Source organism: Lates calcarifer, linkage group LG3 (genome assembly GCF_001640805.2).
Source record: "Lates calcarifer isolate ASB-BC8 linkage group LG3, TLL_Latcal_v3, whole genome shotgun sequence".
Taxonomy (NCBI): Eukaryota; Metazoa; Chordata; class Actinopteri; family Centropomidae; genus Lates; species Lates calcarifer.
Window position 1 is genome coordinate 13,670,180 of NC_066835.1, and position 26,470 is coordinate 13,696,649.

The 26,470-nt window shown below is 40.0% G+C and overlaps 3 protein-coding genes and 3 non-coding genes across 55 annotated transcripts in view; 5 read left to right on the top strand and 1 right to left on the bottom strand.

Moving 5' to 3' along the window:
* Positions 1-734: 734 nt before the first annotated feature.
* Positions 735-806, top strand: trnah-gug (transfer RNA histidin (anticodon GUG)). Its single transcript has one exon. It is a non-coding gene; the product is annotated as a tRNA-His (tRNA).
* A 455-nt stretch (positions 807-1,261) lies between these two features.
* Positions 1,262-1,333, top strand: trnah-gug (transfer RNA histidin (anticodon GUG)). The gene has a single exon. It is a non-coding gene; the product is annotated as a tRNA-His (tRNA).
* A 482-nt stretch (positions 1,334-1,815) lies between these two features.
* clptm1l (CLPTM1 like) lies at positions 1,816-12,076 on the top strand. Its single transcript, XM_018698123.2, has 18 exons — positions 1,816-2,087; positions 3,550-3,771; positions 3,958-4,052; positions 4,320-4,509; positions 4,644-4,831; positions 5,379-5,457; positions 5,715-5,832; positions 5,950-6,044; positions 6,445-6,529; positions 7,156-7,259; positions 7,688-7,753; positions 8,257-8,307; positions 8,401-8,483; positions 8,608-8,642; positions 8,742-8,797; positions 9,054-9,098; positions 9,398-9,513; positions 9,654-12,076. The coding sequence occupies exons 2-18, from the start codon at positions 3,607-3,609 to the stop codon at positions 9,736-9,738; spliced, it is 1,656 nt and encodes a 551-aa protein (XP_018553639.1). The 5' UTR covers positions 1,816-2,087; positions 3,550-3,606; the 3' UTR covers positions 9,739-12,076.
* A 343-nt stretch (positions 12,077-12,419) lies between these two features.
* rplp1 (ribosomal protein, large, P1) lies at positions 12,420-14,974 on the top strand. The gene is made up of 4 exons (XM_018698125.2): positions 12,420-12,638; positions 13,862-13,936; positions 14,586-14,697; positions 14,848-14,974. Exons 1-4 carry the CDS (start codon positions 12,567-12,569, stop codon positions 14,928-14,930), a joined length of 342 nt encoding a protein of 113 aa, XP_018553641.1. The 5' UTR covers positions 12,420-12,566; the 3' UTR covers positions 14,931-14,974.
* Positions 14,975-16,334: 1,360 nt separating this feature from the next.
* trnav-cac (transfer RNA valine (anticodon CAC)) lies at positions 16,335-16,407 on the top strand. Its single transcript has one exon. It is a non-coding gene; the product is annotated as a tRNA-Val (tRNA).
* A 1,521-nt stretch (positions 16,408-17,928) lies between these two features.
* Positions 17,929-26,470, bottom strand: part of ptk2aa (protein tyrosine kinase 2aa) — a 64,542-nt gene continuing 56,000 nt past the window's right edge. For all 50 annotated transcript variants that reach the window (XM_051067163.1, XM_051067162.1, XM_051067184.1 and 47 more), the window contains 7 exons: positions 23,686-23,748; positions 22,920-22,959; positions 22,348-22,451; positions 20,909-21,064; positions 20,677-20,757; positions 20,101-20,186; positions 17,929-19,890 (listed from right to left, as the gene is read on the bottom strand). In XM_051067163.1, coding sequence (XP_050923120.1) covers positions 19,764-19,890; positions 20,101-20,186; positions 20,677-20,757; positions 20,909-21,064; positions 22,348-22,451; positions 22,920-22,959; positions 23,686-23,748 — 657 coding nt within the window. In that variant the 3' untranslated portion in view covers positions 17,929-19,763. The remainder of the gene's footprint in view (positions 19,891-20,100; positions 20,187-20,676; positions 20,758-20,908; positions 21,065-22,347; positions 22,452-22,919; positions 22,960-23,685; positions 23,749-26,470) is intronic.

Here is a 26,470-nt window from a genome sequence, read left to right on the forward strand (position 1 = left end):
GTTAAATCATTTTACCCCCCGGGCAACCCTCCACGAGTCAGTATTGACAAGGTTATCGCTCTCGCTCTCCTTGTTTTACACACAACCTCTGCTAAATTCTCACATGTGGAATATGTAATGAAAAAGAATAGTGCTTTTATAATCTGTGGTATTAATGAATATAAATTCAGGAAAGGATTCCCCACATTTTTGTGGGGGAAATCAGTTTATTTCTGCTGTAAAAATAAGCCCACAGTCCCACAATAACCAGTCTGTTTGATTGTGCTGTTGGCTGTTAGAGTGGGTTGAGGGGGGTGTTTGGTGTTGAAACACTCAGGTGGACAAAAGCTATAACAGTGTGGGAAGATGGAAAATGTGAAGCACATCTCCTGGCCTTGGTGTAGGAGGCACACTCACCAAAGACAAGTCTTAGCAACCCAAGCTGATTATGCTTGGATTAACAGTGTACTCACCTCTGTCAGTGAGTCATTATACAGTGATGACAACCACCACATGATTCACGTACATTATTTAAGACTAAGTTCACATGAGCATGCACTTCATAGTTTTAAACATTTGCTCATAAATATTTCTTGAAATCTTCAGTATTTCAGGTCAACAAATATCCAATATATTTAAATGAAGCCAGGTATTATTATTATTAACGTATACAACAGCTTTGTGTGACTACACACGCGCCTAATTCCGTTGGCTGTGTTCACGTTCTCCCTTTGCACCACCAAGCTTGGTGGCCAGCCGTGATCGTATAGTGGTTAGTACTCTGCGTTGTGGCCGCAGCAACCCCGGTTCGAATCCGGGTCACGGCAGTCTTTTTTTAATTATTATTTCACAGAGACAGGGTCGTAGGACACAGAGAAAGTGATGAAAAGACATAATAAAACAAAACACGTGATACCACGTGGTTGCCTTTCTGTCCTAAAATATCCTCAATTGTGTTAAAAGAGAAAGAAAGAAAGATAGACAACCTCTTCCTCATCTAATACCAGCGCTTTTGGTATTGAGGTAGGCTGACACACAGGGCTGAAGACTGAAGTTACAAACATCGTCGGTTTATATCGTTATCAATCACAAAAAAAACAGGGGAATGGGGGGAATTAAATTATAACGAAATAAAGGAATTTATTTCTCACAGGAATCTACAGGTATTTGGTGAGTACTGTATCTTCAGTCAGAGTCGACTCAAACATTGCTTTAATCTCAACACGCGTAATCCTGCACATCACGATTTCATGACTCAGATTCACGCCGGGATCGGTGGCCAGCCGTGATCGTATAGTGGTTAGTACTCTGCGTTGTGGCCGCAGCAACCCCGGTTCGAATCCGGGTCACGGCAGTCGTTTTAACAGGGAGATAAACGCACAAGATGATATTGATAATCACTCTCATTAGTCTAACTACAAAACAGTGATATTGCTCATAAACGCGATCTGCGTTTATTGCATTGATTGATTGATTTTACTAGCTATTGATCAATACTGTGGGTCTATATTCAACTTTTATTTATATCCTACAGTGGTCCAATGAGAGTAGTTTCACTGTCTTTTGTAAGGACAGTAGACACAAAATTTCACAAAATAGAAACCGTACATTTCGACAAACATTCACTCACAACTTATAAACTGCTACGAGATACAGGTAAATAGTTAAGTTATTATCTTTAAGAAATTGTCTCATCATTTTGAGGCACAAAGCAATTTATGATACGGGTAAATAATCTATAGTAGTTGTTTATTAGGGCTAAATAACATACAGTACTTGTTCAAATACAATCTATGGTCCCGGTGACTTGAAGTCTCGCGTTACTACTCCCCCAAATCCCGTCCAAGAAAAACCAACCAGGAAGCGAATGGCGGAAATATAGATCCACTTCACGCTTTTAGCTCACAATTTTTGGCCAGACCAGCCTGTTTTGTCCTGAATGGAGAGGCCAGAAGAGTAGCCAGCGGATGTCTTCAGCTAAAAGTGGTGGACGGTTTCTAAGAAACGATGTCTTCGCGTTTAACTACCTGGCAGAAACGGTAAAGTGAATGGACGGATAGTCAACAGCCAAGTCCTGTGTGACTGACAGCCTGCAGGATTAAACACCGGTATGTTTAACGTCAAAGTCTCACTTTTACCTCTGTTGTATGTCACAATATAAGGGATAAAAATATGGATAAAAGGCCTGACAACACTGGCGCCCTGTGAGATGAGTTGAATGCAGCAGATTTCAAAAGACATCGTAAAACAAATCCTTGATCTTAGTGAAGCAGCCATATGGACAACTTGACAACAAGTGTCTCTCAGTTTAAGTGACTTAAAGGGCTTCAGATTGTCTCCAGCCTTCCTACAGTCAGTCAAATAATAGTCAGTCACCACCAGCAGTAAATGACTGGTGGCTATTTACTGTAACCTCAGGCAAGTGAATAAATCTGTGCGAGAAGTCTGACACCTCTGGCCAAAAATGTTAACAATGAGTCTGTTCCTTTGAAATGACAGCAGCAAAAATCTATGTTAATAAAATATGTCTGTCAATGTCAGGCCTGTGCTCTTATTTCTAGATGTGAGGCCCTGCTGTCTCATCTTTCATTGTTAGCCACTATAGTGTAACGAAGACAAAACCAGAGGAGCAAGTTCTGGCAAATGTCCTTGACCAGCTGTATCCTCTGCTTATTGAAAGACTTGGCAAATGTCTAAAGAAATGATTTGTATAACACTGAGGAGACATTTCACTTGATGCTCTGTATGGCCAAACATTCCACAGACAATAAATATATATTTTTCCTCTACTGGACCCTTAATTAAGCAGTGACAAACAGGGAACAAGGAGGGAAACAGAGGGGTATGATATGCATCAAATGTCCCCATTTTGCAGTTGAAAGGACGCTGCAGGTAAATGGTTTGTCCACCAGAATGCTGTAGTCGCAGGCTGTTTTTCATGGTTTGGGTTAGACCCTTTTGTTGCAATCAAGCAAAATGAATGTTAAAGCTTTATTTTTTTTAGCAAGCAATTTAGCTTTGGCCCTTTTCTGTTTCAGTGTTATAGTATTGCCCCTGTTTACAAGGCAAGGTCCTTTAAAATATTTCTGAGTTTGGTTGGTAAGAACACGACCTGCCTGCACATCCCTTCAGGATGACTTGGAGCAGCAACTACAAGCCAGGCCATGTCACCCTACATCAGTTCGCTGGGAGCCTGCGGCTAGGTCCCAAAAATCTGGCAGAGAGCCCTCACCAAAGAGTGAGGCTGTCAAAGCAGCCTAGTAGTGTACATAAACATGGAATAAGATGCCTAAAAGTCTCATATGGGTGTAATGTTTATGTGTCTACATACTTTTGGCCATGTAGTTTAGTTCAGTTTCTCAGGTAATCCATCTAAGTTGCCCCTTACTTCCTCAGGTTAAAGCAGCGCTCCAGCAATTTAATATACCCTGAGATATCTTAAACCTAACACAGGCATTCTGTTATCTTTCCAAGCCCAAGCCAGGAAACTCAAGTGATGTCATTTAAGTATTTTTCTCAGACCCCTTTAAATATCATACTACACACTACTCTGTGACTCTTAATCCACAGACATATGGCCCCGGTCCTCAGCTAGCCGAGGGGAGACGACGACACAACACGAGCATCATGTTTCTGAAAACGTCCTTCACCACCCTGATCGTGGGGGTGTTTGTGGTGTACGTGCTCCACACCTGCTGGGTGATGTACGGTATAGTGTACACCAAACCCTGCGACAACCCTAAGGGCGACAAATGTATCACACCCTTCCTGGCAGGGAACCCGAAACTACAGGTCAGTAAATGTGTACGGCTGGATGGTCTCACTGATCATTTTCAATTCCAGTTTCTTTTCTGTTCAGCTGTCTGCATGGGTGGTTTGGCTTGAGTGGCAGGTTAGAAATAATGCAAGTTTACATAATAAGTTTACTAACTGTAATGATGTAATAATATCTGTAATATCTCTTTCTCTGTTTACTAGTTGAGTATCTACACTGCACTGCGGCCCAACGCAGAGGGAGGACATACTCTGATCCACAAAGAGGAGAACTTTGATGTCAACAGCAAGTTTGAGAGGTTGGTGGGACTCGCATGTTTTAGTGACGATGGTAAAAATGAAAAGTTTGTGTCCCCAGATCTGATTGGTTAAATAAAAATCAAAGTATTGTAACAGCAGTGATGCCTAAAGAACATTTTATCCAAAAATGCATAAGCACACATAGGACATACTCTGACGTATGGTGTATCCATATTAAAAAAATCTTATGATTATGCAGCCTCCAGGCCTCCATATCACCTGTAGACTAAATTATGCGGTTGCGTCTCTCTCTCTCTTTTCCCCAGGATACTCAACGTCTCTCTTCCTAAGAAGACCCGTAACAATGGAACTTTATATGCACTAATATTTGTCCATCAAGCTGGCATCAGTCCTTGGCAGGATCCACAACAGGTCCACCTGGTGGCTCAGCTCACCACATACATGGTCCCTAAACCACCTGAGATCTCTTTGATATCCGGGGAGGATCAAACACAGGTGATCCGGTCCTCTGAATAAACACACAGATGTAGATGGAGCTCAGGCCCACAAGAGATAATGCGCACTCTTAATCTTTATTGTTATTAGTAAACTTTGTTCTCATCTCTCTCTGTATTTTCTACATGATACAGGGTCAGAGAGAAGAAGCTCGGCAAAAGAAACACAGTGATGGTAACCCTGCGGCAGGGGGTGGAGCTACTTCCACGTCAGATCACCCAGTTTCCCACTGGCGTTCCCGTCTGACTCTCAACATTGTCAGTGACCACTTCCTGTTTGACAGAGAATACTTGCCAAGTGATGTCCACAGATACCTCAGAGCGTAAGATAATGAATAAGCAAGCACACACACAGACACACACTGCTCTCGAAGACTGAAAAAGCATCGGTCTGGGCATGTTTTAGAAACTCCTGGGAATGTTAAATACAAAGCATACTGGTAGATTTAGGCAGTTTGAGACAGGTTTTTATGCAGATGAACACAGATTTCCCTGTCAGTTTGAATGAAGTGCTTTTTTTTTTACTGGGGTTTTGTTTATGCTACCAGTGGATTACTCAGACAGCAAAATACATCCATCCATCCGTCCATTATCTATACCGCTTATCCGTTAAGGGTTGTGGTGGGGCTGGAGCCTATGCCAGACATTGGGCGAGAGGCAGGGTTCACCCTGTACGGATCGCCAGTCCATCGCAGGGCCAACACATATAGACAAACAACCACTCACACTCACATTCACACCTACGGGCAATTGAAAGTTACCAGTTAACCTAACACTCATGTCTTTGGACAGTGGGAGGAAGCCGGAGTACCCAGAGAGAACCCACGTAGCAAAATTCATCAGATGGCATTTTATTTGTTTATGTTTCAGCTTCCAAAATGGTAAAAAGATGGTGTATCTACCTCTGCTGTTTGTTGATGAGCTCAGCAACCGGGTCAAGGACCTTGTGGTAAGTTTTCACTTTTAAATAATCATTATGAAACACACTGCAACTGACCATCTGGTAGTTTCCCAGAAGCAAATTTTAAATTGTCTGTTTTTGTCTAATTTTGTTAAACCTCATTACAGTAAGAACAGAAACTTGTTAATTTGTTTACATCAGCAGCCGTGAATTTCTTTCCGCCTCAGAGTAATAGAAAGTCCTTGATGAACTATTATGTTTTTTTTTTTTTTGGTTTTGTTTTGTGTGTGTTTGTGTGTGTGTAGGAGATCAACAGTACTTCCATGGAGCTCCCTCTGACCATCTCTTACGACTCCATCTCTCTGGGGAGACTACGCTTCTGGATCCACATGCAGGATGCCGTTTACTCTCTGCAGCAGTTTGGCATGTTCCTGTTTCTCTGTCTCCTGCACTAAAACACACACACACACACACACACACACACACCCCTTGCTCTCTTAACACCATGTATTTTTGTCTATGTCCCTGTATGTGTTGCAGGTTTCACAGAGAAGGATGCTGATGAGATTAAAGGGATCTTTGTGGATACCAACCTGTACTTCCTGGCTCTGACCTTCTTTGTAGCTGCCTTCCATGTAAGTCTGACTACAGAGCTCTGTATCACACTGCACTAGAACAGAATAAATTAGAACAGAACTCAGAGACGCTCAGCATAATGTGAAATTCGTAGTGTTGTATATAATCTAAATTGATTTCTTGACATAATAGCACACTAATACGTTACTTTCCAACCAGCACATAAAATCAGTATGACAGGTCAAAGAGTTTCCTACAATCCTAAATTCCAAAGTTGTGTAATCATCAAATACCAGCTCATCAGTTATTGTCTGATTTTAAACAATGAGTCTACATACTGTATGATATAGGAAACGTGTTGTTTCATCTTTAAAATAAGTATAAAAAGACATTTGAAATGTAAGTATTGACACCTCAAAAAAAAAAGGTAAGAGAATGACCTGTCTGTTGCTTTTTCAGCTTCTCTTTGACTTCCTGGCATTCAAGAACGACATCAGCTTCTGGAAGCAGAAGAAAAGCATGGTGGGAATGTCAAGCAAAGCAGGTAGGTTAACTCTATTCTTCTCACTGACCTGCCAGTACACTGCTCAAACAAGGAAAAGCACAATATTGGACAGGGAACAAATGCTAAACAGACTACAAAGTTGCCAAAGTCTGAGGATTAAGCTGCATACTCCAAATTTCTTGTGACTGATAAAGTAGTGTGTCACGGTACAGCATGTAACTGTCTGAAAAGTGTGTAAAACAAATGAGTCTACAAGGAACTGGGCATCATCTGTGTTGCTGACTCAGCAAATCGGATAATCAGGACTGCTGGGTGGCCAGATGTTGCATTCTGCATCCTTCTAGTCACCTTGAAAAACATTTGCTGACAGCTAATGGCAGGAATTAGTCATCTGCAAGATGATGTGGAGCAGCAGTATTAGTAAGAGCACTTTGTTAGGTCTCTTCTTAATGATTCTTAATAGATAAGTGACCTCTCCTGCATTGGAACTGTGTAAATCCTCAGGTCTGGCTTTGTCAGACACATTTTGATTTCAACAAGAATATTAGGAATGGACAGAATATGAGACAGTCACACCTTGTAAATGCATTTAAATCGTGGACATGCTTTTATCATCTGCAAAGACATCATGGTATAAAATTTTGTGTTTGTGTTCTTTCCTTCAGTGCTGTGGCGATGTTTCAGCACCATAGTGATTTTCCTCTACTTGTTTGATGAGCAGACCAGTCTGCTTGTCCTTATACCCGCTGGGATCGGCTCCATCATTGAAGTATGTACTCATTTACAGGAAACTTGCGCGCATAAATCTACGTACATTCATAACGCAGCAGTGACATTAACATTAATTCAACTTCAATATCCAAAACCAAATTTATTTTAGGATGGAATCACAAGCTTTACATTATGTTTATACAGCTGAAAATGATAGAAATACTTTGACTGCAGTCTAGTGTTTTGTGGATTGAGTGCCGTCTTTGTTTAAACTCTTTTTTTCTATTTGTACCACTTAAAATAATATTTGATATTTGCCAAATGAGGGCAGAGCTCAGTTAGCTCAAAGCCTCCTTGAAGGGGAATGAGACACCTTTTTCCTTGATAAAAAAAAACAAAGCAGTTGTAACAGAAGAAGTATTAAGTGGAGTGTAAAATAATTAATTATATGATTCTCTTCAATTAATTCATGATATTTTTTTGCAGGTATGGAAAGTGAAGAAGGCCTTTAAGATTCAGGTTTTCTGGAAAGGAGGCAGACCAACGTTCCTGGTAGGAGTGTGTGTGTGTGTGTGTGTGTCTGTCTGTCTGTGTGAGAGTGTAAGAGATCTTATCTCTATTATCTGCCATGTATTGTAACCAATCAGATCAGATAAATCAGTTCCAGCCTATTTAGGTTTAGGTTTTAATAAATGAATTGTGATGAGGACATCAGAACTATGCAGCATTTTCTCTGTCTGTTGATGTAAAGAAGCTCTCTACTGAATTACTGTGAACTGAAGTAAAAGCACAGAACAATACTAGTACTAGAGCTATAGTCATGATAAACAAATAACTGAAACATACAGTATATTCTGATGAAGCACTGAAGGCAGGTTACCACCTAGAGATTGGCCTTGTTATGAATTTAAGTGGAAAATCCTGCACTGGACAGCTCTAATGAACAGAATAAGGGTGTAACTATCTCTGTGACCTTTTTTCAGATCTACTCACTTCACAGTTGTGTATATGAAAACATGCTTAGAGTATTTCTGTGTTTCTTTTCTGTGTGACAGTTTGGGAAATTAGACGAATCAGAGAGGAGAACAGAAGAGTATGATACTCTGGTAAGACATGATAAGCTCACACACTTACATAAGCATAGACAATTCACCACAACTTATTATACTCATCATTATGTCCATTGTCATTCTCTGTAGGCCATGAAGTATCTGTCATATCTCCTTTACCCATTGTGTATTGGAGGGGCTGTATATGCTCTTATCTTCCTACGATATAAAAGGTAGGTGTGTGTGTGTACATAACAAGCATAATTTTTACTCCAGGATTACTGATCATGTTATAATTATGCCATGTGTCCTCCAGTCATTACCTGTCTTGATTGTCTGCCTCTCTCTCTGTCATAGTTGGTACTCATGGTTGATCAACAGTTTAGTGAATGGTGAGCTAATAACAATCTAATTAATTAATTGCTTTTTCCACTGCTGTCAGTTACCAGTTTCTAAAGAAAAAACTAATCATTATTCTGTAACCGTTACAGGTGTGTATGCCTTTGGCTTCCTCTTCATGCTCCCTCAACTGTTCGTCAACTATAAGGTCAGTTTATCACAGACACTGTATGATGTTTCACAGTATTTTAAAAGGGTGTAAAAAGTCACAGATTATTTCTGATGGAAACAAAATGGTGACATTGCCAAAAATATGCTGATGCTGGCAAAATGCATCATCGTTCAGATGTTCCTTCCTATGTATGGAAACAAAACAAAATCCTTAAAGCATTTTCCTCAATGTGATCTTTGTCTCCTAAACATAAAACTAACTTATTCTTGGTTATTCGTGGTTTATTCAACAGCTGAAGTCTGTGGCCCACCTGCCCTGGAAAGCCTTTATGTATAAGGTAAGAACAAAAATTTAGATTGTGAGCTATTCAACTAAAGGACTGCTGAACATGTTTTTACCAACACACAGGTGATTGATTAACATATATCACCTATTTACTTAACATTTATAATTACTACAGCCTTGTAACACATTACTTTTTAGCAGTCATATTCTTTTCAGATTATAGAGATGTGGTATAGTACAGGTCAGAATTATTTAATGTACTTATCAGTCATGAATAAAAGATAAATTTGTTGCTTCTTTTTTTGTTGTTGTCGTTGAGAATAATAATTTATATTAATTGATCATTACCAGGCATTCAATACCTTCATCGATGATGTGTTCGCCTTCATCATCACCATGCCAACGTCTCACAGACTAGCCTGTTTCAGAGATGATGTCGTGTTTCTCATTTACCTCTACCAGAGATGGTACTTGGACATACACACACACACACGCACACGCACGCACGCACGCACGCACGCCACTAACATATTTATTTCAAAAGTTGCTGGCAAAATATACCCAACAATTTTCCAGTCTAAATCTCTGCTTCTGTCTCCCTCCTCAGGCTCTACCCAGTGGACAAGACAAGAGTAAATGAATATGGGGTTTCTTACGATGAAAAACCCAAAGGAAAGACTCACAAGGACTAGAAGGGAAAGATGGGTCATTGGCTTCCATGATCTGGTATCTGCAGGTTTTTTCTGGGGGTGGAAAGGGGGGGGGGGGGTTCTGGTCAGTTAGTTGTAAATGGACCAGGTAAATCAACATCCTTGTGCTTTGTGACTTTTTCAACCCTTCCCACAGCGCAAGTGTTGCAAGGTCAACATCTGCTTATCTGGCTTTTGCAGTCTAGAGAGAGTTTATCTTTTTTCCATTGCACTGACAGGACAGGAGGATCAATGAGCTCAGTCTATAACTCTTTTTTTTTTTTTTTTTTTTAACTGACACAACATGGAGAAAATGTGTGATTGGCCAGCATCCTGCATAAGACCTGAGGTCAGACTACTGCTCAGTTCTGATATGAGATATTACACTGATGACTATAGTAACTTTACAATAGTAGATTGGTGGCAACTTTGAGTCTTCTTGGCTACAAATGATAAATTCTGCTCTTCCCTTTTTTCCAAATTCCATGCCAGTCCACAACACCAGTCACATTCCTTGTCTGTTGTAATCACTCTGTCCTGTTAATATCCGTGATGGTCAACTTGATCCTTGGTTTCCAGCTTTGGGTCTCTGCAAATACTGATTTGGTTATGCGAAGCTGCAGGAGTAAAATATGATTTATTACATTGGGTGCGACTCCCATTTTAAGCTAAAACTGCCTTTTGAGAACCACTGTAAATGATGTCTTTTCAGAATTGTAATTGCCATGTCAAAAGGGATTATTATAATTTTAAATATTTTTATGTTTGCAAATGCTAGTTAACTGACAGAGTACATTTTGAAAAGATCCTTTTTCTGACTGCCTTGAGGAACCTATGCTTAAATACATACAGTTTATCCAGGAGTTCTAAAACAGGAGCTGCTTGGTTCATCTGAGAGGCTTCATTCATCAAGACTACATAATCCAGCTGCTTGTTTTACACCTGCCGAGATGACTGAAAAAGCTAGCTTTCATGTCAACTCAAGATGGGTGTCACTGCAGAGAGCTAAAACTACTGTGCTTTGATAAATACAGCGCTAAAGCCATTAAATTTGGGTTTAATTACCTTTAAACAGTGGCCAACGTGAGGCTATCCTATTAACACTTCCATATTATTATTCCATAAGCTCCAAGTCTGATACATCAGAGCTCTCGGAAAAATCAGTTTCCCAGTCATAATTATTGCTTGGATGTTGACGTGAGTGCTGTTTACAACTCAGAAATGGTGAGAACAATAACTCTGATGTATAATGAAAGCTGCATTTGGCAAAGGTGGGCAGTACTGAAACATAAGTGGATGCGTTGTTAGCTCGGTTAAACATTTCTGATACAGAATTGAAGTGCTTTTCTAGAAATTTTATGTAATTATTCTAATTATGTTTAAATATTGCTCACTGAAAAGGCTGTTAACAATTTGCTTAGAAAGCATCAATGTGTATAAGTTGTTTAATCTACCTGTTAAAGTGAGAATATATATGCTTAAAAATCACAGAGAGGCACTTAAAAGTAACAAAAAATTGTCAAAAATTTCAAATTCATCACTTTAATTTTAAGATTTGTACTAGTGTACTTTCCACCTATGCACATAAGATGGTTGCAGTAGAATCAGAGTAGAAGATTCCAATTTGTTGCCATGGTGATAGGCATGGGCTGCCTGAAAGTTCCAGAATCTTGAGCTGCATTAGAAGCAGAGTAGAGGGTTCTGATTTGTTGCCATGGTGACGGGGGGAAAATTGCCTGAACATTCCAGAATCTGTTGAGTTGAACTGTCTGTGTCTCTTGTTCTGTCCATATGTTGAATGATACTGACCTTTGCTACACTGTAACACAGGGGGGTACCACTGAAAGCCATACTGTCCTTTACATCCATTCTAGTTTTGTAGTTTTACCCACTTGAGTATTTTTTTTACATATCAGGGCCAAGAAAATCTGTTTGTGCCAAATGTGAGAATGATTCTGTGAACTGTTTGTGAGCTTGGTATGTTCACCAGAAATGGTCCACCTGCTGTTTTAAATAGACACTGACATTGTGGGGGAAACAGTAGATGGTAAGACTTGTGGAAAGTATTACTACATCTGGATTTACACATTCACATTTTATTTTACTGCCATAGTTCTAATGTTTTTTTGTTTTGTTTCTTAATAGACCGCCTATTCCATGTTCACATATCAGGATATATTAGGTATGTGCAGAGAGATCCAGTGCAGATTTTCTTTTCCTGTGTTAATGCAGTCAGGAGACATGTACCAGAAATTTGCCTTGAGATGGTTTTACTTATTGTAATGTTTGTGTTTTTGATTGAGATTAAATAAAATTGACTGACTGATTGATTTGCAGTGGATTTAAAACTCCTGGACATTTTTCTTCATATATATTCTTCACAGCTATGTAGACTTTGTTCCTATTTTTGACATTGGTTTGCATTTAAGGCCATACATATATCATACAGTACAAGTTGACCAAGGATATTACCTACTTTATAATTACAGTATACCAACCGTCTTAATTATTATTAGATTTTGATTCAACATATTTGTTTTAAATGTGTTTGTTTAATCTATTCATGTTTGGAGGAGCAGAAAATTGGAGCTGTTCAGATCATTATGGACTACGTCTGCCGTCACCTTGTGTGCGTACTGACGTCAGAGTCACGCAGCCCTGACGCAGAGTATATTAACCAACCTCCCGCCCTCTGCCCTCCCTTTCCGGTCTAAGGAGTTAACGTGCCTAAGGTGCTCGGTTCTTCATCCGAAGCTAAGGCCCACAATCCGGCGACTAGCACCGTCAAATTTAGGCATCCGACGCCACAAACAGAAAATCTAACATCTACAATGGCCTCCGTGTCTGAGCTCGCTTGCATTTACTCCGCTCTGATCCTTCACGACGATGAAGTCACCGTCACCGTAAGTCTCCCGGCATAACCCAGACAGCTTAGCCAACTTCTCTTGCTAGCACAGCGGTGATCATTGTGCTGGTGGTGAAAGCCATAAATAACAAATCTGAAATAGTGAGAACTCTGCCGACAGACTGGAATAATAATATACCCATTAAAATACGAGTAAATGTGTGCAGATGTCTAAATAGTCCAGTGTACCGGTCAAAATGGCGGCATGCTTGTTGCTAACGTTAGGCCACGTTTCTTGTTCTTCAGGACAGTTCATGTCTGATTTCTGACACTCATGTTATCTTATAACATGTGGCTATAACTGCTGTTACTCGCCACATGTCTAAAACGTTTAAACAGGCAAGGTTACCGATAGACCACTCAATAGCAGGTGCTAACTAATGCTAAGCTAGTCAAACTCCTCAACAGCACTCAATGCTTTTATCATCAGGAGTATAACTGCAAACTTTACCTGATCAGTTATGGTAGGTTTGCTCTGTGTCACTCATCATACCGCTGCAGTTAAGTGTTGGTATTATCCTGACAGGTTGATACACGTGGATGCTGCACAGCATCAATATGAGAGTGAACCGCTGCATAAATAACCAAGGCGCTCAGCTTGTCAAACTTCTTAACCCCCTGTTTTGTGTATCAGCAATAAATGAATCTGTCTGTTATCTTTCTGATTGTAAACTGTTAGCTGTCAGACAATAGTGATAAATGTCTAGTGTTTTCAGATTGCTTGTCTTGATATCAGCCTAAAAATATTTCATTTACAGTGATTTTAGAACAAGAAGAGTGGTTAATCCTCACTGTTTTTTTAAAAGCTGGAAGCAGAAAATATTCTTGTTTTGAGGGTTGGAACAATTTTTAGTTGATCAACAGCAAACTGACTATTTTGATAATTGTTAACATCCTCTTATGAGCAAAAGTGTTGGAAAATTGTTGGTTCTGGCTTCCTGGAGGTGACAGTCTGATGTCTAGATGTCCTACTGTTGATCAGACAAAACAAATGGAAATAATTGTCATTTGTAGCAGGCTTTCCTTCACACGTCAAAACCACGTGTCATTAAAATAACACATGTAGACTAATGTAACAATAGGCAGGCTAATGCGAAGACTTGGCTCACTACTAACTTGCAATATATTTTGTGTACTGATGGTATTCTCAAAGATGGTACTCACTGTATCAAGCTGGAAACTGTGCAGATTCTTCTAACAATTACTGTTTTCTGTTTGCAGGAGGACAAGCTGAACGCTCTGATCAAGGCTGCTGGAGTCACTGTGGAGCCCTTCTGGCCAAGTCTGTTTGCCAAGGTGATCGATGAACACATTTGTCAACATTCATACGTAAAGTGCTCGTGTGCATCAGTGATCTGAAGAGGTTGATGAATTCAATTTGATGAGGGCTGCTGCTACTTTTGGAGTCAGAATTTCATACATTGCTGCTGTGTACAAGTACAATAGAAACAACCCTGGGCAGTGTGTCCTTTTGCAGTCATCTGCAGCTGGGGACTGAGTCCGTTTTAGGTTCAATTGATCAGTGGAATAGAAAAATGAATTCTTCATGATGGTAGAGTGCCTAAAGGTGTAGGTCACTGGCAGTGTGAGTGTAGTTGAGCATATATTTAGGCCTAAATGCACTGTGTGAATTTCCCATAATGGTTACAATCTCAAGCTTCTCTCATTGAGTCTTGATTTAAATCATCACTTTCTGAGGTTTAATGTTAGAGGAGGACACTAGGTGAGGTTTTACATCCCGTCACTGACCATATAAGAAATGTTCTGCAGAGTTCCTCTAGCATAATACTGAAGCTATGTTTGTGTATTTCAGAGTAGATAAATGGATATTATTGACTGATGGTGCTAGTCTATAAGTGCAGTGTTGCCAATTTCTTTACATTGCTCAAAAGAACAGCCAATTGTAAATAACGCAACACTGACATGAATACTTTACATGTCGTAGGCTCTGTCCAGCATTGACATCGGCAGCCTGATCTGCAACGTAGGAGCCGGAGGTGGCGCTCCCGCTGGAGCCCCAGCCGCTGGAGCTGCCGCTGCCGCTGGAGACGCCCCAGGTAACTAGACCCTTACTGATGTTGATTAAGGTTTTCCGTACGCTTTGGTCAAATTCTCTGAAAAAATTACACGCTGATGGCTTGACATTAGCCTGCATAATGTACATCTTTAACAGTGTTGACCACTAACCATCTGATTTGTCCCTACAGCCAAGGAGGAGGAGAAGAAAGAGGAGAAGAAGGAAGAGTCCGAGGAGTCCGATGACGACATGGGCTTCGGTCTCTTCGATTAAATCAGCTGTTTTTTTACAAAAACACAATAAAAGTACAAAAATGACAGCTGACTTGTCTGACTCTTAATGTTCTCCCCTATGATTGTCTCTGATAACTTGTTTCTATGAGGAAAATTTAATGATACATTTGAAGTATTATTGGCACACTGAACTTTAAGTTTGGTGGATAATTTATGACTATAACAAAGTCCCTGAACATAATTTTTCTGTGGTAGTGGAACATTAACTGGTAAGAATAAAACTGAAATTATGGTTCAATATAAGGAAACCACTGGACAGTGTAAAGATGATTAACTGTCATTTGTGTCAAAGCTATGAAATTAAAATGCACCATAAGCAGTGAGCACACAGTATCAATGCTGTGTAACACATGTCTACAGTTAATGGACTGACATTCAGAACATAGAAATATTTGATGTCTGGTGTCTGTTACTTGACAAATTCATACTAAATGTAACTCATTTTGTCTTTCACTCTAAATCATATTAACAAAAGCAAACATACAAGGGAGTGATTAAGTTTAAAGAAGTAGACCAGCCTTTAACAGAGAATTTGAAGTGGATTTGGACAGGTTTTTAGTGGAATTTGAAAAAGTTGACACCACAGTTTTTGATGTCGGCTGCCGTTTTTGGTGACAGGCAGCAGGTCATCATTAGGAAAAAATGAAAAAATCTCTAAAATTTCAGGTCCACATTTTTCACCTTAAAGTCAGTCAGGGGCATGTATAAAACATAGTAAAATATACTGTATATAACATAAAACAAGTGAACCAGAACGTTTTAGTAACAGAGACATGGACTGATCTGAGACCAGGACGGTATTGAGGATGATAGAGAGGTGACTGCTGTGATCTCAGTATCCTACATATTGAAAAGCCTCTTAAATGCTAAGGGACCATATTTCTCCAAGGTTGGTGACAAGAGCAACACCCGTGTAGCTGCAGTCTGTTCAAAAATGCTAAAAGGTTGACATCTGTGTTCTAATACTGCCATCTAGTGGACACATAGACGATCACACCACATTGGTATGCGCATACCTCCAAACAATCCTCGTGTCTGTTTATCCAGCTCGTATGATTAAAAAATAAAAAGGAAAAAGTACCGGTACTTCCTTGGTGATGGTAATAATGTCATCGTAAAATAAATATACTTTGAACCTCAATTCGTTAGGTTTAGGGGTTTAACTGATTTCTCTCCCGTAATGATTATGGGGTTTACACGCAGAAACTGATTAAGTGGTAACACCTAATTTTAAACGCATTAAAAATGACGTGTTAAGAGGTTTTTGATGTTTAATCGTGAGAATGTTTCGATCAGAAATACGAAGCCCTGTACTCTGAATATACGGACACATAATGTTATTCGAAATGATTTTTATACAGCAGAGGGCAGTACTTAATCACAGGTTTCCGTAGTGTAGTGGTTATCACGTTCGCCTCACACGCGAAAGGTCCCCGGTTCGAAACCGGGCGGAAACACTTTTCAAATTTATCTTTTTATATTACTGTTATCGGATAAACACAATAAAAAATAGATAAAAGTGCTACATTTGCCACTGGAACCCTAAATCCAAAAAATCGGCTCCTCATTCCGCGTTTGTAGACATGAACGTTATGTGTGAATGTGTATGTTGTGGATTCAATGAAAAATGGCATGGCTGTTTGATACTGTTAAAAGAGCAGACAGGCCAAACCTTCTACCTGTCCTTATTGGAGTCTTTAATATGTATTATCAGACACAGGATAATCGTTTTTTGAATGACTGAGAGTGACACCTGTGTGCTTTACCTGGGTCCAGAGCAGGAGGTCGAGTCGATAGTTATGTTGAGCTGGTGCTCTGAAGATGGGTTTCCCGTCTTCTCGTGGTGCTTTGGACAACAAAGAAGAGCTGAGTTGAGTTATACATCTTGGAAGACACAAAAATTATATCCCTCTGTCACTAATTCCATTGCAGAGCCTTCAGTAAGTATTCAGACCCCTTCACTGTTTGCACACCTCACTAATTTGAAATGGATAAAACTGCCATTTTTGCTGTCAATCTACACTCAGTAACCCACTATGACAATGTGAGAACATGTTTTTAAAGTCTTTAAAGATTATGCACACCTGGATTTGTGCAGTTTATCCCATTCTTCCTGGCAGATCCTCTCAGACCCCATCAAACTGGATAGGAAGTCTCTGCGAACTCCTATCTTCAGGTCTGTCCACAGATGCTCTATGTGGCTTAAGTCTGGACAGCAACTGTCAGTCAGAGACTTGTCCCAAAGCCACTCCAGCATTTGCATGGCTGTATGCTTTGGGTCATAATCGTGCCGAGAGGTAAACTGTGGCTCCAGTCTCAGGTCGCCTGCAGGTTTTCTCCAAGGATGTCTCTGTATTTGGCTGCATTTATCCTTCCCGCAATTCTGACAAGTCTCTCTGAGGCTCTGCTTGGGTCTTCTGTCATGCCCTCCCAACCAAGGCCCTTCTTGCCCAGCTGCTCAGTTTGGCTGGATGTCCTGGTTGTAAACTTCTTAGACTTCTTGCCAATCTTTTTTTTTAATCATGGCAGTATACAGAGAGTTCCTTGGACTTCAAGGCTTGGTTTTTGTCCTGATATGTAGTGTGATCTGTAGGACCTCATAAACTCAGGTGTGAACTTTCTAAACTCCAATCAACTCACTCTACCACAGGTGGCCTCCATTTAAGTTCTAATTAAAGCAATCAGGACGCACCTGACCTCTGTTTGTAGTGCCACAGCAAATGGTAGTTTTATCCATTTGAAATAAAAACTGCAACACAATAAAATGCAAGTGCAAAAAGTGAAGGGGTCTGAATATTTTCTGAAGCCAAGGCTGTAGTTAATCACAGCTTGTACATCACACATTATTACATATCTGTGTTGATGTACGTTTTAATATTCTATTCTAATAAAGAAATGTACCTATTATCTTTCATACATATTTTACAGAGAGAATAAAGGCAGACAGAGACAGAGAAAAAAGAGGAGTGCTAGCAGTATTTCTTAATGATAACAGTGTTTTTATTTGCTTGGTTTAGCAACTGTACATGTGGCTCCTTCCTGAGAATACTGCTCACCTCAGGGGAGAGGGAACAGTGGAATGGAGAGAGAGAATCAGAGAGGGAGGAGAGGAGGATAGAGTGTGGGTAACAGAGGGAGGAAATGAATGAATAAAGGTATAAATAACTCCAGTAGAGGAGGCAGAAAGACAGAGGAAGACTGATGGAGGAGAGATAAAGAGCAAATCATGTTGGACATAAACATTTTAAATTATATAAACCCTGTGAACAAAGTCTGTGCCCCATTTCAACCCCCAGCCTATAGTTTAAGAAAACATGTTGAATGTTTTGAGACTGGGGTCCAATTAACTTTCAGTGAAGCCAATTGTAAATAAAACTGAAACTGTGAGTCATCCCTTAATAAAGACTAACAGATTATTATTTTTAAAATTTACATTAAATTTTTAAAAAGTATTTCAAAGTCCCTGAAAATCAAATTCCTGGATCAAGAGTGTAACTGAAATCTTGTACTGCATTACTGTTGAGTGAACATTTATGTGAAGACAAACAGGTTAAAAGGAACCAAAAACACGACTGATGCAACAACACATTTGGCTTGAATATACAATGTAAGCAACAAAGTAACCACCATGAATTTTACACTGAGTTGCTCCTAAAAGCAATAAACCAATACCAGAGTGTATTTTGAGCGAATTGTTCCTTTTTCAGTAAATCGCAGTTCATTTGGCACAGGGCGACCTACTGTACAGTATAATTGGCACCTCCTTGGTCACTTAAAAACCACTCCTCCTCCACCACTCACCCCTCCATCCCCTCACTCCCCCTACCCCCAGTTCACCCCTCTCCCTTATTCACCAACAACTCATGCCTCAGGTAAAAATATAGCTTCTTTGTATATTTACTATGTAGTTAACTTAAAAAGTGGCCTGTGGCAGTTTTTTAATCATGTTTTTTTCTCTCCATAAAAAGACATTTAGTTTGTTCTTCAAAATTCAGCTTTTATATTTCACTTTTGTCTTATGTCTTGATGCCTGAGATAGAGAGATATAGGGAGGAAGATGGAAGAAAAGAGATAAAATTATGATGTTTATGAGCAGTTATACTGTAAATCAATCATTTTTGCTCATGAGTTTCAAGAGGAAGACTGAAAAACTGACATAGACATACTGTAAGAGTCAAGGCTGGAAATAGTAGTAATAATAATAATAATTAATGATATAAAAGCATGTTTAAACAACAACATTGTGAAATCATCTTCATTATCCTCCTCATTCTGGCTCTTCAGTTCCAGTTGTTACGTCCTGCATATATGAGTGTTAGTCTTTTGTCCATGTGGCGAGTTTTGGTGCGTCTGCTCGCCAAAAATATATCTTGTGCAGTCCTGCAAACGAGCCTCTGACGCCTCTGTTTGATGCATTTTCTTCAAAGATTAAAAAGTAGCAGTGGATGATTTTTTTATTTTTTATTTTTTGAGGATAGGTGATGGGAGAGACGAGCGCTTCTCTGGATACAAAAGCAAAAATAATGCAAAAAAAAAAAAAAAAGTACAAAAAAACAAAACAAAAAAAATATTGACCAAAACGTGACTGCTGCCGGAAAGAAACAAGGAAGCGATGAACGTTTGAGGGAGAAGAGGGAGCTGACTGTTTCAGTCAGTCGTGTCAGGCTGTCCATCAGTCAATTCTTTTCACTTTTTCCATCCATCTTAATGTTCTCTTCTGCTGCGCGCTCTGTCTCCATAGCAACGTAATCTCCAGGTCCCCGCCGCAACCCACGCATCCCTCTGACCCTCACAGGCTTCATTGGATCCCGGGCTAATGTGGGCGGGTCTGGGTGATCATCTTGAGTCGTGATTGGTCGATGACGTCCAGCAGGTTCTTGGCGTCGACTGCGAGGGCGTGAGCTGCCATTAGCATCTGTTTCTTGTAGTCCTTTTGTAAACTGTCCGGAAAACAGAAAGCAAATTGTGTGAGAACTGATGTGAAACCATCAGTACAGAACATACTGTATAAAACATTAGGGCTGTTATAATTCTCCAAATTCGTGGTTTGGTCCAGACCTCGATTTTTGATGCGATACTCAGTTGTGGACATTTGTACCACAGTTTCGGCCTCACATTGTTACACCCCTGTACATCACACGTGCACCCACCTTGTCATGACATACTGTTGGGCCAGTTTCATCTTTGCTATTAACTCTGCCAGATCTGAGTTCAACAACTTCTGGGCCATCTCAATCTGAAATGAGAGAGAGAGGAGTAAATTTTTTTGTTGCACAACCAGAGATAATGTATCTTTTCAGTCTTTATCCACTTGTTTCTCTGCAAACTCTGGCAACTATACCTCCCATGATTCAGCAGAAATAGTCCTCCCTAACTGTTGTTCCTGCACCTGGCTTAAAAGCTGCTGCTCGAGCGAGAGGAGAAGAAAGCAGCGCTGGGTGATGTCATACTCACACAGCCATCTTTTTATGTTTAAATGTTTTTTCTTGCACAGTTCAGACACTTTGTTTCCCCCTTAGAAGGCACACAAGGCTGTTTTACATGCAGTGCTTTGACTTGACAACATGAGTCTGCATAAAGAAGACGTGCAAGTAACATCCTGTCCCTGTGTGTTTGACTGAAAGGAGAGAGTCCCTCAGTGGTAAAGAATACAAATTTGTTTTCTATGTAGTGTGTGTGTGTGTGTGTGTGTGTGTGTGTGTGTGTGTGTGGGTGTGTGTGTTTACCTCTCTGTGTGTGCTGGCTGGCAGCACAGGAATCGTCTCATCTACTGTTGCTAGCAGAGTCCTCAGAGCCAGACCCACCTCCTACCACAAACACAAATACACACACATTTTTGCATTAGTCTTCAGTTAACATGCACTCTCAAAGACACAAGGTGTAAAAAAAAAAAAAAAAAAAAAAAGTAAAGGAGAGTTGTACCTTCTTGTCATTTCAGAGACTGAATGTGAATCCTACCTTGACCATGGGGACGTATTCCTCTGGTGCCGCAGGCTGGATCCTGTTGGACATCTCAATCACAGCTTTAACCAGTCCTGTCACATTCTCATACACTTTGTCATTGGAACGATCCAAGTTGGCAGTGGGAGGTGGACTGATCTCCTGAGGCTGCAACTGCAGCAGAGAGGAGAGAAATTTAGTCTTTTTAACAAACATGAGGGAAGTATTAATTTTTAGACAATATATAACAAATTGGATTTTTAGATAAGAACCACGTTGAATGCGTGTAGTTACACAGACACAACACTGGGAGGCAGTATATGATTATACAATAACTAGAGGCACGAAGAGAACGCTTTACAAACAAACACACAATCACTCTCTCTCTTTCAAACGTGCGCACACACAAACCTCCAGATCTCATAGTGACCTCTGATTGTTACCATCTACATGCATTTCTACCTACATACTAGATAACTTTACTATTCTACTGCGACAGACGAGTGTGTAGGTTGTTAGTGCAAACTGAACTATAAACAGTTAATGACAGGAACTAACTAAGCTTCCTTCTAAGGATGGTAGACTCACGCAGAATCAGTCTACTGTGTGTCTACTAATCTGTGCTACAAGACAAGACAATGGACATTTTACCTTTATTTTTCCTCACCAGAAATATTTCTTGCACGTTTTCAAAATATCTTTTACTATAAAACCCAAATATGAAACTGGTGTGGTCCATAACTGCTAATGGGAGCTGGTGGATTAATGCAAACAATGTTTTTTTTTCCATTTCATCTCATTTTTCTGGAGTGCCAATAATGATATTTAGATCTGTCTGCGGTGAAGAAAAATAAGCGACGATAACTATGAGCCGACTAACTCTACAACAATAACAGACAGACACAGATCAGCTTACCCTCCACGGCTATGGGGAGGTTGAGGAGAGGGGAGAAAGGTGGGGGCAGGTGGGTTTGACAAGGAGGACGGTGAAGGGGATTGAGAATGTGCAAAAGAGGGGTGTTTGACAGATGGATTGGTGGATATATGGATGCAGAGTAAAAAAAAAAGAGAGAGAGAGAAAAGGAGAATATGGAATAAGAACAAGACGATGAGTATAAGGGGAAACATCCAGGATGGAGGGATGTTAATGACAAGGGAAGAGAAGAAGTAAGTGGGGGAGAGAAGAGGGACAGCACGTTAGGCCAAAGCCAACCACAGGAAAGGCGTGACATGGCGCAGCATGCAACCCATCAGCACAATGCCAAATAGCTTTCAGGTCAAATCAAGAACTAAACGACAAAACCAGGCATGCAAGATTAACAGAATCCATGACTCTTATGATGAAAGAGGCTAAAAAAAGAGCATAATGAAAAATGATCTTAATCGGCAACATCTGATCATCTGTTCATAGTCCTGATGCATCTGGAGTTTCTAAATATGTACATGTTCATACATACCTTGACCCCCTCGTTGTAGCTGTCCACGGGGCAGAGACTGGCCAGGTTGCCTGGGTGACCAGGAGCTCCAGGGCGGGGTGGCTTCTTAGGAGGAGCGACATGTTCTGGAAAAAACGGAGTATGCTGGTATCATTGGTATGGAGTCATCTAGCATGTGAACTGGTAATTTTATTCGGTATGTAGTGACGCAAAGTACATTTATTCAAGTATTGTATTTTCCATTAAATACTACTTTAAACTTCTACACTACATTTTAATCTGAAATTTACAGCTATACTGAGATATAGCTGTAAATTTCAGATATAGCTGAGATATTAATATGAGATTAAACTACACAATAGCACAGTATTTGAAGTAGTTACAATAAGCACAATTTGGAAAATACAATACATATTACAATATTATTAACAGTCTGAAAGGGTAAATCTGTACTTTTACTTTTGATACATTTAGCTGGTAATACTTTTGTATTTTTACTTGAATGCAGAATGCTGTGGTTTTACTTATTTTACTGAAGGAGTACTTATTCCACCATAGCTATATGGAGGATGTCTCTGTGATAGTTCTCTCACCTGGTTTCCCCACAGGCTGATAGATATGCTGACTTCCACCCTGTGCAGAGACAGAACACATTCAATAAGTTAATGTTATTCAGCTTCCATTATGTAAAGCCAACATTTCTATAATTTTTAATAATGATATAATAATAATTTAAAAAAACAGGTTGTGTAATTTCCCCATTTCTTAATTTCTTAATTCACATTTAAGAAAACTGCATTTACAGTTGCTGTTGTGTACTGAGAAGTCCCTGCAGCGATGGCACTGTTCAGCTGATACAGCGTAGAGAGATGATGATCAGTAAAGCTGAGAACTTGCCTTAGCTTTAGGATATTATAATCCTGGTTTTCAGTAAGATGGGACCGTGCTGTGCCTCTTAAAGTTCCCAGGAGCCCTCTGTGGTCATGTGGTCGCATGTGCATGTGTAGGCAGTGCCCTCACTGGCATGCAGACTGAAATACTTTCTCTCCTTCTCCCAGTGTCTGCATTTCCTCCCTCCTCCTGTCAGTCGGGGCTCTCCTTCTTGCACTTTTTCTTTTAGTCTCTCTCCTCTTTTCTCTTTTCCTCTGCCCTAACCTCTTTTTTTTTAAAAACTACACTTCACCTCTGTTTTACCTCAGCATTCCTTCCTCTGTCATTATCCATCTTTTTCTGTTTGAAAAGTCAATCCATCTTCCTCGCAGCTCAACAAAACCAACTCATTAGTGTATCTACTTTAAATGTAAGTACAAACAAAATGTTCCCACACACACATACAAACACACGCAAACAGTGACTGACCGGTGCTTGTAGTGTGCCGTCCTCTCTGTCGATGCTTCCTCTGCTGTTTCTGGACTCTGCCTTCTGCAAGGATGAGATGGAGACACAAAATTAATGGAAAAAATACATTTAAAAAACTAAATTAAGCTATACGCAAGACTCCACAAGCAAAAAGCATGAAAAACCAGACCCAGGCAGTAAACCTGTCCAGTCACCTGCAGGTTGCAGAGACAAAAAGTCTAGGCAGTTAATATACTGGTAACTTCTTCTTCTATTGACCAAAAACCATATTTCTGCAACAATTTAACCAGCAAGATGAACCTGGACTTCTTATTTTTTCATCTACTTTGCATGAACATCATCATTCAGCATCATCATCACCAAGTCAGACAGGATGAAGAGCAGCAGATAAACGCAGATAACGTCACGACTGCAGCCTGTTCACGCATCAACTCCAACACCACCATTAAAAAACTGTCAAACATGACTGCAACTGCCATTTCCCCCTCCCCTCACTGTCTCTGTTTCAGTACCGTTTTGGTGAAGCACGCCTTGAAGAGATGCATCCTGGGAGAACAGAGCCTGAAGACGATGGGAGGAGGAACGCAGAGAGTGGAGGCCATCGAAAGAAGGGCGGAGATAAGGGAAGAAAGTATGAGGGGAAGAGAGGGAGAGACAGAGAGAGATGGAAGCGAAGGATAACTTAAGTCATAGAGAGAAAGGGCGACTGAAAAATCAGAAAGGGAAAGAGACCAGAGAAACTGGTGCAGGCAGAGAGCGTATGAGAAGACTAGTTTGCAGAGACTGAGTGACGTGAACTGAGAAAGAGAGAAAAATTGAGTCAGGGAGGAATGGAGGGGGAGGAAAAGACAAGAAAAGGGAGAAAGAGGGAAAGTTTTTCCAGAGGAGGAAAAGCTCCACTGAGCCACAGAGACAAAATCCTGGAGAGGAAAGATCCAACCGCCTCACTCTCCTCTCTGTTTCTCTCCTTCAGTTTGTTCCTCCCTCCCACTCTTTCCATCTCTCTGCATCTCCCTCTCTCCGTTTCTCTCTCTCCCCGATGGGTGACTCCTCGCTCGTTCCACCCTCTGCGTTGTTCTTGCCAATCCCACTTCCTTTTTCCCTCCTTCTGTCCTCCAGTCTCCTCACAAATTTTCATCTCTCTCTTTTCAGGCCTTACTTTCCTTCTCTCCTTGCACTCCTGTTGATCCTCCTTTTATTTATCACAGTTTACTCTCATATTTCACCAACAGAATTTCCCTCCTTCATTACTGCTGCCAACACACACTATGTAATAGTTAAACTCCAGTTTGCGTAATCCATCTCTCATATGTCTCAGGGTTACTAATCCTACTTGTCTCTTTTCATCCTCAAAGTAGATTTCAGGGGAGATACTAGTGTGAAATTTAAGTCATGTGGATTTTCCTGCTAAATGTGTAAAATATAATGGAAAGCTCGATGACATTTTGGGGCCAAGACCCAAACTTCTAAGAATTACACTTCAGAATCATATAAAAGTAAAAGGAGGAAAGAAATTCTTCATTAAAAGTGTTCCAGTGTTCCAAAGTTCCAGACACATTTATCAAGCAACTTACACCTAAGTAAATTTTCAAGTGATCATATGACTGATCACACATATGATCTGAGCAGGAATAGTCAGTTGGAGATGAGAAGTATTAAACATCCATCTGACCAACATCTTTACATTTCCGATGAGTGATATTTCATGATGTAAACTCACACCTTTTTAAGTGAATATTATTTGTTTGAAATCTTTAATATCTTAAATAACAAATAATCTGAAATTAATATACATTTATGGACAGAAAACAAGAGGACTTACGTTCATATGTTTACAAGTAGAAGTAAAAATGAGTATTTTCACTTTTCTCTTAGCACTTTTACTTTGAGCAATTAGATAAATACAAACCCTAAATTTCACACTAAAATCTGTTATTTAAAATTGTTTCAATGCAATTTTATGGCTGTTTATGCAAAACTTTAGGTGTTACTTAAGAGTTCCTGGCAGGGACAAGGAGCTGAGGAGTCTTTCTAAAACCACTAAGTCTTTGGCCATGTGTGTCAAAAATACTCCATACTAATACCAAGGCATGAAAATGGCCTAAAAATGCCTTTTGTAATATTGTCTGCACACTGATTGTGATTGTAATAGACACAAATTCCTTGACTGGAGACAGTGGGCTATAATCTACATGAAGTTCAGAAACCACACTTCCTTGTAAAATAACTCACAATCTGTCTCTGTGGTTAAATCAGCTGAGTGTCACAACTGACTGTCAGTGACACTTAGTTCAGTCTCTGACTCTGTTTTCAGCTACGAGAACCGTGACATTATCAGATTAGATGAGCAGAAACTTTGAATTCACCACAGTAACTTTCTTGTTTGCATAAAGGGACTTGTGGTCTAAAAGTGGAGCTACATGGAGGGGAATAGAAAGAAATTCCTGTGCAGCGGTTGTTCATTTGTCCCTCTTATATGTATCAACTGTAAGGACTGTGGTTGATAATGAGTCTTTCTATTACTGGAAGAAGTCATCAAATAATATGATATTTTTAATTCCTGTGAGGGATCTTTCCCTCACAGGAATTGGTTTAGCCACTGACCAGTGGGTGCTATTTTGCATCCTAGCTGAAATAAATGAGTCTCACTCCCTAGTTTGTGAAGGTGGGTGCAGAGAAGAACTGGTGCATCACGAAAAACACACAATCCAGAAAAAGACATTAGCAATTCAGTCTGCCAGGTCAACCCTGAGAGATTTCCTGTTCTGTAAAGCAATAAATGTGC

Coding starts and splice junctions, on each gene's coding strand:
- rplp1 (XM_018698125.2), top strand. CDS start 12,567: ATGGCCTCCGTGTCTGAGCTCGCTTGCATTTACTCCGCTCTGATCCTT. Junction 12,639..13,861: donor ACGATGAAGTCACCGTCACC/GTAAGTCTCCCG, acceptor TTCTGTTTGCAG/GAGGACAAGCTGAACGCTCT. Junction 14,698..14,847: donor TGCCGCTGGAGACGCCCCAG/GTAACTAGACCC, acceptor TTGTCCCTACAG/CCAAGGAGGAGGAGAAGAAA.
- clptm1l (XM_018698123.2), top strand. CDS start 3,607: ATGTTTCTGAAAACGTCCTTCACCACCCTGATCGTGGGGGTGTTTGTG. Junction 4,832..5,378: donor GTCCACAGATACCTCAGAGC/GTAAGATAATGA, acceptor TTTATGTTTCAG/CTTCCAAAATGGTAAAAAGA. Junction 5,458..5,714: donor ACCGGGTCAAGGACCTTGTG/GTAAGTTTTCAC, acceptor GTGTGTGTGTAG/GAGATCAACAGTACTTCCAT.